Here is a 13,552-nt window from a genome sequence, read left to right as displayed (position 1 = left end):
TGCCTCCACTTTCCCCCATTTGACAGATGGGGTCCCTGAGGCCCACAGAGGGGCAGTAACCTGCCCACGTCACACAGCAACTTAGGGTTTGGACTCAGATCTGTTAGGTGCCAAAGCCTGTGCTCCTAAGCCACAGGACTCAGAGCACCCCTCCCCAAACCCCGCAAGTGGCATCAGGTCAGGAACCTCCATCCTTAAGGCATCTATACCTTGCAGTGTGGGTGGGGAAGGTTCCCCTTTCTCAGAAGGTTTGGAGGGGTGTTTGGCTCCTCCTGAGTCCCAGCTTCCTAGGACTTGGGCAGTGAAAGGGCAGCTGGAGGTAGGTCTGGGGACCAATGGCCCCAAGGCCATCCCTGCTTGCCTCTCCATGTCCACAGTGACCATGAGTTTGCATCCATAAACCACAAGCTTGGAGGACCAGGTCCTGCAAGGGAGGGTCAGTGGAGGCAAAAAGGGGCTCCCAGGAGTTGCCCACCCCACCGGGTCCTCACAGGCACCCAGTTCCCTCTGGAATTTCCTGTGATCTGCCTAGAAGCATAGCTCCCTGTGGGCCTGCTGGTGCCATCTTCCCACCATTAGCACCATGGCCCTTCAGCCTAAAACTCTGTACCTAGTCTGTGCTGCTCTCAGCCACTCACACTGCAGTGGGGACGAGTCCAGAGGAGCCTTTCCTAAGAGCCACTGAGACAGGGATGGTGAGATAAGAGCAGAAGGGTGGATACCCCCGCAGCCTTCACCAGGTTGAGTCTGACTGAGCCCTGGGGCCAACCCAGTAGCAGCTCCACAAAAGCACACACCTTCACCAGGGGCCCGCCCTCCTCCAGCAGCTCAACGGGGCGCCCAACAGCACCTGCATTAGCACCGGGACCACAGATGGTGGGCACAAAGGGCACTGCAGGGCATCGACGGCTGTCTCCAGCCTCTCTGAGAACCCAGAGGCTCCAATGCCAGGCCTTGTCCCCTTCCCACCAGGGAATTCAAGCACCAACCATTTATCCCCATTTTATAAATGTGGAAACTGAGGCTCCGATAGGTTGAATCACTTGCCCAGGGCCACGCTAGGAGTGAGGAGAGAACACATGTTGGTCCAGTTCTGGAGTCCACATTTCCTGGCTGTGTCCCCAAGGGTTCAGCTCTGGCAGCTCTGTCTCTGTTTATTCTCCCCCACCTCAATGGAATTCTTTCCAAAAAGGATGAGGCTCCTCCAGTCCCCTAGAGGAGCTATCAACCCCTTCCCCAGTGAGCCATAGGACCATTTCCCACCCCCACACCTGAAGTCTGCTTTTAGTCTGTCCTGCTCTCCAGTCAACATGCCCTTTCTTTCTAAGCCTCCAGCTTGTCGCCTATAATAGTGATGATGGTAATAATAATAGGCCACAATTATTGGGCATTAGGTACCTTCAGAGAGCCAAGACAGTGTGCTGATTGAAAACAGACTATTTAAAACGAAGAAAAAGGGGGGGGGGGGGCGGGAAATAGGCTTTGCAGCCAGGCTTCTTCCTGGATTTGAATCCCAGCCCCACAACGAATCATCGAATCATCGAGACACCTCTCTCTGGCTCTCTGGGTTTCAGTTTCTTTGTCTAGCAGATTGGGATAATGTTAGTACCCACATCTTAGAACTGGTGTGAGAATTAAAAGTAAAGACTTTAGAACATATAAGGCCTTTTGAACAGTACCTGTCCTATATTTACCTGTAGTAAATGCTCAATAAATGTCAGTTATTATTATTACTGCTGAGGAATGATATTGGGCTGATTAACAGTATGGCTACTACCCAGCTGTGGGACCGTAAGGCAGTTACCCAACCTCTCTGAGTCCTGTGGTTGTGAGGTTAAATGTGGTCACATCTAACACAAAATAACAATAAAGACTTATTACCCTTCTATGTCAGATACTGTGACCATCTCAATGAGTTTTCACAGCATCTCACGAGGCACGTTCTACCAACCCCAGAGGATTGCACTCCAGTGGCCCACAGTAGTAAAGCACTTACTAATAAAGCTCTATTGACTGGCTTCCTGTCTCTCCTCTAAATGAAGACTTCCCTGAACTGACTTCAGAGCAGAGTTGGTCTTTCTGGGGATGGGCAGCATGGATGACTGAGTTTGACCTCAAGTGTCAACTGAGATTGATTAGAAGTGGCTGCCTGGGAACGGATTCTGAAGCAAGTCCAAGCTCAACAAGAAAGTTTATGATCCATTAATGATGTCTGCCACAGGCAAGGTGGGAGGGAAGTGGTACACACGCTGTCAATCTGCCCAACTCACCCTGGAACAAATAAAATTTACAGGGCCTGTCGACTTTAATATTTCTCAATGCTGCACGTTAAGAAGTTGTGATTGGGAAAAGGTTGGGTGAAGAAATTTCTGTCCAGTTCTACTGGCTCCTGAGACTGAGTGAGTGAAAAGAAAATTGAGGTTGGAGGGTCCACACAGGATGGGCACTCCCTCCTCAACTCCTCACATCAGAGGCCAGACCTTGGAAGTCAGAGCCTTGCTGCTCTCTCTGCAAAGTGGAAAAACTCAGGATGGCATCTCCATCTGCAAGACCTCCCCTCAACCCTCCACACACGCCCCATCAGCGCAAGGCATGCGCCCCGGCCCAGGGCTCAGGGGAGCGGTAGCTCTTTCAGAAGAAGTGAGTGGCTTGCTCAAGGTCTCCCCGCACACTGAACAGCTTGGACGGCATTGTGGGGCAACAGGACACTCCCCTTTCCCTGGCCTTTGACCTTGCCTGTTACAGGAGGTGGGGGTTTCCTGTCACAAGGAATCTTCCCACAACTTTTCTGTCTCCAATGTTCAAATGCAGCACCCCCAAATCCTGAGTATCTCAGCCAGGAAGAGGCAGAAACACCTGATGTCCCTGGTTGGAATCCTAGCTCTGACATTTCCTGGCTGGGGGACTCCAGGCAAGTCATCATTCTTTTTGAGCCTCAGTTTTCTCCATCTGTAAAATGGGGATAGATGATCTACCTCATAGAAACTCTGTGAGAAAAATGTGTGTAAAATATCCGACAAATTGGAAGATTGTGTCATCCCCCTGTCCCACCCCAAACAGGCTCGAAAAAGAAGTACTAGACGTTCCCCACTCACCTTCAATCTCCTCCACAAGCCCAACTCCTCTCCAGGAAAGGAATCTGCTCTCTTGCATCTCTGAAGGGGGCTGGGCTGTGACAGGATCTCTGTCCACCAGGGGGCGCTCCCTCCCCAGCAGGATTGGTTTCACTGCCTTGCTTCTATTCCAAGATACAGTATCAACATAATATACTGTATGGGCTCATCAATTGTGAGATACATCCCAATTTCTGAAACCTTTTAAAATTGCTTTTTAGTACAATTTTTGAATTATGTCTGAGAATTGAGGAAATTTGATAGTATTTAAAAGCTCTTAAAGTAAAAAGAAAAAAAAAAGGTTTTGAAGGGAAAACAGCCCAGAGCTCCTCTCCCGCACACTTCAGAGGCCCCCCACGGCCTGCTCCTGGCCATCAGTGTCTGCACCCTCTGGTCCAGGACACCCCAGGCACCCCTCCCCACCCCCACCCCCCGGGCAGCGTGGCGCACAGCAGGGGCTGCTCTGGCTCTCCACAGGCTGCAGGTCATGTGTCCTGAGCCCCCACATGCCCCAGAACAGGGTGTGGAGCTGCTGAGAGGGCTGGTGGCCCAGCAGAGGTCTGGACAAGTGCCTCCAGGCCAGTGGGGGACAATGAACCCAGAGATAACAAGGCACTCCCAAGCCAGACAATGGCAGAGCCAGGCTGGGGGCTGCCCAACACACTTCCCATCCTCTCTTGCTCAAGAACAGTCTGGAAACACAGATTCCCCACGGAGGAGTGTCTGACGGGGAAGGAGGACAGACACCCAGCAGGGGCAGGAGACAAACAGCCACTACGCGCTCCAGATGGCTGCTGACCTCACTCCTGCCAGGAAGCTGAACCAAGTTTCAGAACCAAACAGCTCACCCCAGCGGCACGACCCACCCACCACATCACCACAGGGCCTGTGAAGGCCCGGCCCCGGGCTTCGGCCTGGCCCTGTGACAGCTGCACCAGGTGTCCTGGGGAAGGGGATCTCCTCCTTGCATCTGCCCAGGGTCTTGCCAGGAAAACGTGACCCCATCTCAGAGACACAGCCTGGTGCCTGATGGGGCTAGGGACACACAGCCTGCTCTCAAGGCCAACATCTGAGAACATTTATTTTCTTCTCTAGGATTCTGGTGAGGGTCAGCTTCACCAGACAGACAGTGTGAGGATAGCCAGGGGAAGGTCTGTATCTTCTGGGCCTGGCAGGGTAACCCAGGGACAGACAGGACCCCATGGGCCTGGTGGCACTGCTGGAGGCCTGGGGAGAAGAGTGGGCCACCTCAGAGCCTGATGTGGGAGTCCTTCTTCACAGAGAATGAAATGTTGGCTTTCAGAGGCCTGGAGAGCAGATTGAGGGAAGAGGCGACGGGCCCGGGGGCCGCCGACCCCTGCAGGATGTACCAGGGTACCTGCAATAGGACTGCGGGGGCCGACTGGGCCTGGGGGCTGACAAGGGCTGAAGCAAGGAGCGGGGGTGCTGGGGCTGGGGCCGCAGCTGCCGGGAGGTGGGCAAGGAAGCTGGAGTCTGAGGCTGACAGAGAGAGCGAGCCAGGAGAGGAGGCCACGGCAGTGGGGGTGCTGGCCGCGCTGTCGGGCACCATCTCCCTGCCGGGATCCAGGTCTTTCTGGATGCGCTGGGTCGCCAGGAGGGCGAGCCGGCCCTGCTGGTCTGCGACCTTGTGCATCACGGAGTCAGGCTGCTGGATGGGCACCAGTTCATTGAAGTGCAGGCTCTGGTAGATCTGAGGCAAGATCTGTGGGGAACAGAGCAGGGGAGCGTGCAGAGGCATGCAGACCAAGGGTAGGCTCACGGGGATGCTGGGCCCTGGGGTCTCCCATGAGAAAGAAGAAACCTCCAGAATACTGTGGCTATCACTGATGACCACTCCCTGCTGAACCCACTGTCTGCCAGGCCCAGCAGCCAGCCCTCCTCTTGGTGCTGGTAACAGTCCTGTGAGGTCAGCACTGGACTGTCCTCATCTTAGAGTGAAGCCTCAAGCTGGACCCTGAGTGGGGCTCAGTGCACGGAGCTCTCCAGGCGTGCCCCCACCTGTCCTGTTAGCACTCGCCACGCTGTGCTTTGAGGCTCATCTCCAGGAAAGGGCAGGGATGCCGAGCGTTCCTTCTCTGCACTGACCTCTCCCCAGCCTGGGACAGAGAGGTTATCTCACTGATTCTGAGTCCCCCCCACAGAGCGAGGGAGATCCCCCAACACCCCTAAGGCAGGTGAGGAAGGAGAGGCTGGGATCCACCCAAGCAAGAGGCAGGATGGGACCCAAAGCTGGTCTTTCCAAAGCCCCTGGCTCCTTTCTCTCCCCAAGGACAAGGCTCCTTTCCATTCCTTCTGTCTCTTACTGACTGTGTGCCTGGCACCAGAAAGCCCTGTGTCTGCTCAGGAGTGGCCCGCAGTATGGAGACACAAGCAGCGAACACGCTAACAAAGAAACAATCAGACTCTGGGAACTGCTTTGAAGGTGATGGACAGGTGCCGGGTCCACGGAGGACCACCTCCCTTAGACCCAAGGAGGTTTGTCCTTAAGGATGAAACCTGTGTCCACGGCCTCAACCAGGGCCTTGACAGACAAACCAACCAGATTAGCTTCATCCCAGAACTGTCTGTGGCCGAGAATGGATGGATGCACCCCTCACCCCACTGGAGGGCCATATGGGTATAAGGGTGGCCGCCAATGGAGATGGGATCCCCCGCCTCCAGCCCCAGCATCCCAGGGAGCTAGTCTCCCCCATGCCCTCCTCACCTGGTGCTTCATCCAGCCGTACTGCACGTTGGTGAACAGGAGGCCGGGACTCTGTGACCGCTCCCTGGGCTTGTATGCTGCTCCCATGACTTTGCTAGCCTGTAGGAGTCCCAGGCAAGAGCACAGGCTCAGGACTGCGGGTTGAGGGCGCCCCTACCCTCCCTGCGCCCCGACCTAGCCTCACCTGCTTGCCCTTGGACTCCCACTTGTGCCAGCTATTCTCAGTGTCTTCCGGGGAGCGCTCTCCAGCCCATGGGGACATCAGGGTTATCTTCCGCAGTCTGACCCAAGCTTCAGCCTCCGTGTCCGCCTTCCCATTCAGGAGAGCCATGAGGGCCACCTGCTCCCGTCGCTGGTACGTCAGGGCCTCAGCAAGATCCTGCTTCTCCCTGATGTGAGGGGCTTTCTTTCATAAGATGCCCTCGGCACCACAAGGTGGACAGCCCTCCCAGGAAAGCCAGGAGGGTTTCTCCCTTGTGGGCCTGATCCTTTCCAACCCTCTCATCCCTCCCCTGAGGCCATACAACCCAGGGCCCATCACTGAGCAAGTGTTCAATTAACACCAGCAAACCTCTGCTTACACTGGCTCCCAACAAGCCCTGCAACCCTTCCCACCACCCTATGCCCTCTTCTATGGAGGCATGACACCCCATCTTGACCTTTCCCGGACCTCCCCTTGTAGAATACTTAAACACCCTCTCCCTCCCAGGGAAACCCAGCCTCTGTCTTGTTTGATATCCCCCCTCCAAGGTAAAAACATATGCCTTGATAAGAACATAGGTGCCACAAGGACTCTGTGAGTGCCTGGCAAACTCCTACTTACATGTCAAAATCCAACTCCAAAGTCTCTTCTCCTATGAGGCCTTGCTTACTTGGTCCAACCAATCAGGTGATTGTTCTCTAATCCATCCTTGTTCTTAACAGTCTCATCACTTTTCACATAGAACTGCAGCCATGGGTTTGCATGTTCATCTACCCAAGTGGACTGCGAGTTCTTTGAGGCAGGACCTGCGTCTGGGTTGTTTTGGCTCTCAACCTAGCACAGGGCCTAGTGGTCAGCAGGACCTCAATAAATATTTTTTGAATGACTCAAATTTATACGAGACTTGGTCAGGAATAAGGGTAGAGCAGGGACAGAGGAGAAACCTGCAGAGGAAAGAACAAGTAGCAAGCAACCTGCCTCCCCCTCAAATCAGAGAAATAGCACAAGTGTCCGTTCAGGACCAGAGCCCTGGGCACTCTCCTGCCAGGGGCCTCTGGCCACATGGAAGTGGCCTCTGCAGGGAAGCCAGCCCTGGAAAATCTGAACCTGACTCTGGGGCAGGGTCCCATCTAAGGAATTGGGTTTTTATATTTCTGACATGTACTGCTCAGTCTTTCGGCTGATCTGGGCTAGAACAGAGCCTCAAGCTCCTAGGCCACGGCTGCAGAGTCAAGTTGCCTACAGGCCACAGGCCTTTGGCCTTCTGAGAGCTCTTCCCAAATATGCCCAGCACTACCCAATCCAAGTGAGGCTGCCTGGGGTCTGGGGAGGCTTCCAGCATCCCCCTCCTCAGGCCAGAGTTGCCCAGTGGGCTGTGATAACTCACTGCAGATCTAGATGGAAGGCCTTCTGGGTAGTGTCTATGAAGTCACCCTCCTCCTCTGAGCTTTTTTTCAGTTCCTGATCACTGACTGTCGGGGCATCCTGCAGCATTTTCCAAACACTCAGGCCAAACCTCCCTGTGATTTAACCAGACCCAATTCAGTAACAAGGACTGGCCAACACCCCACCGCTGAACCCTCTGCCCCTCACCATCCACTCGCAAGAAGTAGCCAGCAACCCCTAACCCCTGGCCTACACCTTATTATGCCCACCACATGCCAGGCATTATGCTAGCTACTCAGCAAATACCTGCAGGAATCAGACACTGGCCCTAGGATATACTTGGAGCTCAGGCCTAAAGCATCCTTCCCCACATGTAGGCTAAGATGGAAAGAGTACCATGGCAGTGACTGAATGGTCCTCATTTGGGCTTTAAGTGGTTCATGTATAAAATGGCAATAGCACAAAATGATCAGGTGTCTATCCCCTATGTGAGTTAGAAGTGAGTTTGGGGAGGAATGGGGCTGGACTAGAAATTAAATAGTGAGAATAGAGAAGCACGAGTCCTTTGGACAGGGTAGAGTGAGTCATAGGCCATTCTTCTGCTGAATTCATTTTAATTAAGAAAAACAAAACATAAATGTTACAAAGTCACATTTTAAAAAATCACTGTAGAACCATGAGTTATCACCTCACACCTGTCAGAATGGCTATCAAAAACAACACAGATAAATGTTGGTGAGGATGTGCAGAAAAGGGAACCCTTATACACTATTCGCAGGAATGTAAATTGTGCAGCCACTATGGAAAACAGCATGGAGGTGTCTCAAAAATCTGAAAATAGAACTACCACATGATCCAGCAATTCCACTCCTGGGTATAATCTGAAAAAAGTAAAAACACTAATTTGAAAAGATACATGCACCCCAATGTTAATAGGAGCATTATTTATAAATGCCAAGAAATGGAAGCAACCTAAGTGTCCATCAATGTGTGTGTGTGTATATGTGTGTGTATACACACACGTACCACATGCACAATGGAATACCACTCAGCCATAAAAAAGAACAAAATTTTGCCATTTGGGGCAACATGGATGGACTTGGAGGCATCATTCATTATTTGTAAAGACAAATACTGTGTGATATTATTTATATGTGGAATCAAAAATACAACAAACTAGTGAATATAACAACAAAGAAGTAGACTCACAGATACAGAGAACAAACTAGTGGTTCCCAGTAGGGACATAGGGGAGGGGCAATAGGGGGGTAGGCGAGTGGAAGGTACAAAATATTGGGTGTAAGGTAGACTCGAGGATGTATTGTACAACATGGGGAATGTAGCCAATATTTTGTAAAAATGGAAAGTAAACTTTAAAAGGTGTATTAAAAAATCACTGGAAAGCTGAAAAAGGAGAGGAGACTAGATTAACTAAGATTGCAGAAAGGAAAGAGTCCTTCCAAGAAGAACTGAAATTGGAAGCTGCTTTCTTCTCTGGGGGCATTTTCTGAGTCTGGGCACAGGCTGAATGAGAACCAGGCTCAGCTTAGTAGAAGTAAGCAAGGAGGGCATGGAAGCCAGGAGAGCTTCTGACAGCCAATCTGGCTGGCATGATGGATTAAGTCTGAGGGAGTCCCAAAGGCATAGCTGTTTTTCCCTCCAGGACATTTGCTAAGCCCTGTGTGAGCTGAAGTTCCGGGGGCTAGAAAGACAGAGTGAGATCATAGGGAGACAGAATCCCACTGAAGGAAGAAGCTGACAACAAACATGAAAGACTTCACTCTTGAGTCAAATGAACACAAGTAAACTGAGTCTCTTAAAGCTGTAGTCCAGCCCCAACCAGCTTACTTCCTAACTGCCTTGAGTTGAGATGCCCAATACAAAGGAAAGAGCAAGTATACTGTAGGAAAAATCACATCATCCTCAGACTTTACAATTCCGAAAAGTTTGGTTTAGTTTGGTTTGGTTTGGTTTGGGTTTTTGTTTTGTTTTATTGGGAGTGTTTCTATACGTGACGTGTGAAAAGATAGGAAAATATAACCAATAATCAAAAGAAGAGATAGGTATTAGAATGAGAACCACAGATAATTCAGATAACACTTTAAATAACTATTATAAATCATGTTAAATGGAGGAAAATATGAACAAAATGGAGGAAAAGGAGAATTTCAACAGTGACTTGAAATCTATAGGGAAAAAATCAAATGGGTATTCTAGAACTACAAAATACAATATCTGAAATTAAGAATCAATTGGATGGATTTAATAGCAGGCTGCATACAGAAGAAGATAGGATTAATGAACTGGAAGGCAGGTCAGTGAAACGATCCAAACTGTAAGGCAGAGATAGAAAAAATGGAAAGAACAGAATAGAGCATGAGAGACGTATGGGACAAAGCCAAATGCTCTAAAAATACATGTAATTGGAATCCCACAGTGAGAGGAGAGACAGAATGGGCAAAAATAATATTGAAGAGATAATGTTCTCATAGATGCAGAAAGTAGAATGGTAGGTGCCAGGTCCTGAGGGGAGTGGAATACGGGAAGTTGTCCAATGTGTGTGGAGTTTCAGTTATGCAAGATGATTAGGTTCTAGAGAGCTGCTGTACAACAAATTACATTATAGTTAACAACACTGCATGTGCACTTACAATTCTGTTTAGAGGGTAGATTTCATGATCTTCCCCCAGCACTACTGAGATATAATTGCATATAACATTGTGTTAGGTTTAAGGTGTACAACATGATGATTGGATATATGTACATACTGCAAAATGATTACCACAATAAGGTTAGTTAACACATCCATCACCTCTCATAGGTATCTTTTTTGTGTGTTTTGTGTGTGTGGGGGGGGGGGACTTTAAGATGTAATTCCTTAGTAACTGTCAAGTATATGATATATATATATATATAGTATTCTTAACTGCATGGTGTACATTAGATGCCCAGAACTTAGTCATCTTATGACTGGAAGTTTGTGCCCCCTTGGCCACCTTCATCCACTTCCCCCATGCCACGTCTTGCCCTTGGTAACTACCAATCTACTCTGTTTCGATGAGTTTGGTTCCTTTGGATTCCATAAATAAGTGAGATCATGTAACACTTTTATTTCTCTGTCTGACTTATTTCACTTAGCATAATACCTTCCTGTTGTTGCAAATGGCAAGATTTCCTTCTTTTTATGGCCAAATAATATTCCATTATGTGTATGTGTATATATACACATATAAATCATATATGTTACATATAACATATATATTATATACATCACATATATGTCACATTTTTTTTATCCACTCACCCATTGTTGTACACTTAGCTCAGTTCCATGTCTTGGATCTTATAAATAATGTTGCAATGAACATGGAGGTGAAGGTATCTCTTTGAAATAGTGATTTCATTTCCTTCGGATGTATGCCTAGAATTGGAATTGTTGAATCAGTAGATTTCATGTAATTTGTTTTTTACCATAATAAAAAAAGATTTGACCCAGTGTGGGGGGAAGGGGCAAGATATAAAAGGCACAAACCATAAAGGATGAGATTGATAACATGGATAACATTAAAATTAAGAACTTCTGTTCATCAAAAGACATTCCTGAGAATAAAAACCAAAGTGGAAGGAGACAGCTATAAAACATAGAATTGTCAAAGGACTCATATCCAGAAAATATGAATAACTCCTATAAATCCAAAAGAGCAAAACATCTCGATAGAAAAACGAGCAAAATACCTGAACAAGCACTTAAAAAAACAATACAGCCAAGTGATCAATAATATATACATAAACAGATGCTCAACTGCACTACTTATCCATCAGGAAATGCAAATTAAAAGCCACAATGAAATGTCACTATGTATCTATCAAAATGGCTAAAATTCAAAGCACTGACAATACCAAGTGTTGACACAATTACGGGACAGTAAGAGTTGTTCTACACTGGCGGTGAAAAAGGGCAAGTTGATAACCACTCTGAAAGACTGTTTAGCAGTATCTGCTGAGACTTAATGTGCATACACTGGGGTTCAGCAATTCCATTCTTAGATATATACCCAACAGAAATGCATACACTTGTTCACCAAAAAAATATGTATAAGAATGTTCATAGCAGTGCTATTTTTAATAGCCTGAAATAGCCCCAAAGCCCACCAACAGTAGCACAGATAAATAAATAATGATGTATCAACAATATAATATTAGCAGCAATGAGGATGAATGAACAGCCAACAAATGGCTGAACTGCACAAACACAATGGTGTTTGAGAGCATGAATCCAGACACAAAGGAGAAACTGTCACATGATTTCACTATACAAAGTTCAAAGCCAGACAAACCTAATCTTTGGATTTAGAAATCAGAACAGTGCTTACTTTTGGAGAGGAGGAGGTAGAAATGGTCAGGTTGGGGGATGAGGGGAGCCCTGAGTGCTGGTAATGTTCTGTTTCTTGATATGACGGTGGCTCCACGGTAATATGTTTACTTTCTGAAAATTCCCCAAGCTGAACCCTTTTGGTTTATGTGCTTTTCTTTATGTATGTTATAACACAACAATTAAGTTTATTTTTAAAAAGAGAACGGAATATACCTTATCAGATATATGATTTGATATACAAAGGCAAATATTGTTGGGTGGGTGAGTGAATGAGTGGATGGACAGCTGATGGATGAACAGACAGACTACTGAATGGACAACTGGAAAGACTCACATCTTGTAATAATGTTTGGCCAAAGGCAGCTGCTATGGCCTGATACCCCCAACCCCACAGGATATAAAGTTTGTGCCAGCTTATGTTCCATTAGGGACAGGGCCAGGAAGGGCCATGGGGCACAGCTGAGCTTCAGCAGGACCATACCAATGGCATCACCAGAGAGTTTCCAAGCCTTGACGTCCTGGTCCTGGCCAGCACTGATACTCAGCTGGAAGCTGTCCACATACAGGATGTCTGCCACACTCTCCAAATGGCCCTTCCAGGTAATCAGAAGCTTGGGCGGAACCAGAGAAATTGTCTGGCCAGCCACAACCTACAGGGGACAGTACAGGAAAATTCATTATACTAAGACACAGGCCCCTCAGAGGGCATCCAGAGGCAACAGGGCCCTCTGGAAGGACCTTGGGACATGGGCCAGGGTTCAAGTACTAGACACGTTTCCACAAGAACTTTCTGGTGACCTTAGGTAAGTCCCTGCACTTCTCTGGTCCTCACTGGCCTCTTTGGTAAAATCATAAAAAGCACTGCATATTGCTATGTTGTTTAGCAGCTGTCTGTATACAGATGACCTTCATAACAACCTTATAGGATGTATATGAGTCTCATCATCGCACAGAAGAGAGACGTGAGAGTCAGAGATGTTTAGTAACTGGCCCAAAGCCACACAGCTAGAAAGTAACGGGGTAGACAAGAACCCAGGGTGTCTTCTTTACTCAGCTGGGCATCGGGAGTAGAATAGGGTGAGTAAGGGGGAATATATCACATAGCACTATGAGAGTATAAAACTCTACTTAACTGGAAAATGAGTGCAAATACCCAAGACCATTTTTAAATAAAACAAGATTAATGAAGGGGGACATATTTTACCATATTCAAGTATGTTAAGTCACAATAATAGACATGATAATAAGCTATAATGGAAAAGAATCTGAAAAAAATATGTGTATGCATATGTATAACTGAATCATTTTGCTGAACACCTGAAACCAACATTGTAAATCAACAACACTTCAATAAAAAATAAAATAAAATAAATAATAATAACAACTAAACAGAACAATGGAAGACAATAGCTCAGGAACCAACACAAATATATATTTAAAACACTGCTAGATGATAGAATGATAGGAAAACTGATGGTAAATAGAGAGCAGGACTCAATCAACAGTGTTGGAATTCCTGATAAACCATGTAGTGAAACTTAAATCATTATCTTACAACTGAATAAACACGAGAAAGGTCGAAGAATTCTTTTTAATGACACCACTAAACATCTAAAAGAAAGTATGAGTGACTAGTTATTTCTGAATAAGAAAGTGATAGGCAATGAGAAATATCACAATGGGAGGAAAAATTGACTTGGTCATAAAAATATACTGTAACTTAAAAACCATCATGAGTGAAATTAAAAGAC

General features: G+C 47.5%; 1 protein-coding gene across 1 annotated transcript in view; it reads right to left on the bottom strand.

The window, feature by feature from the left end:
• Nucleotides 1-4,179: 4,179 nt before the first annotated feature.
• Nucleotides 4,180-13,552, bottom strand: part of EFCAB8 (EF-hand calcium binding domain 8) — a 44,218-nt gene continuing 34,845 nt past the window's right edge. The window contains 5 exon segments of the mRNA XM_032461193.1: nucleotides 4,180-4,836; nucleotides 5,839-5,937; nucleotides 6,023-6,227; nucleotides 7,428-7,560; nucleotides 12,283-12,451. Coding sequence (XP_032317084.1) covers nucleotides 4,363-4,836; nucleotides 5,839-5,937; nucleotides 6,023-6,227; nucleotides 7,428-7,560; nucleotides 12,283-12,451 — 1,080 coding nt within the window. The 3' untranslated portion in view covers nucleotides 4,180-4,362.

This window comes from Camelus ferus, chromosome 19, assembly GCF_009834535.1.
Source record: "Camelus ferus isolate YT-003-E chromosome 19, BCGSAC_Cfer_1.0, whole genome shotgun sequence".
Taxonomy (NCBI): Eukaryota; Metazoa; Chordata; class Mammalia; order Artiodactyla; family Camelidae; genus Camelus; species Camelus ferus.
Note: the sequence above shows the minus strand (reverse complement) of the source record. Positions and strands in the feature narration are given on the sequence as shown.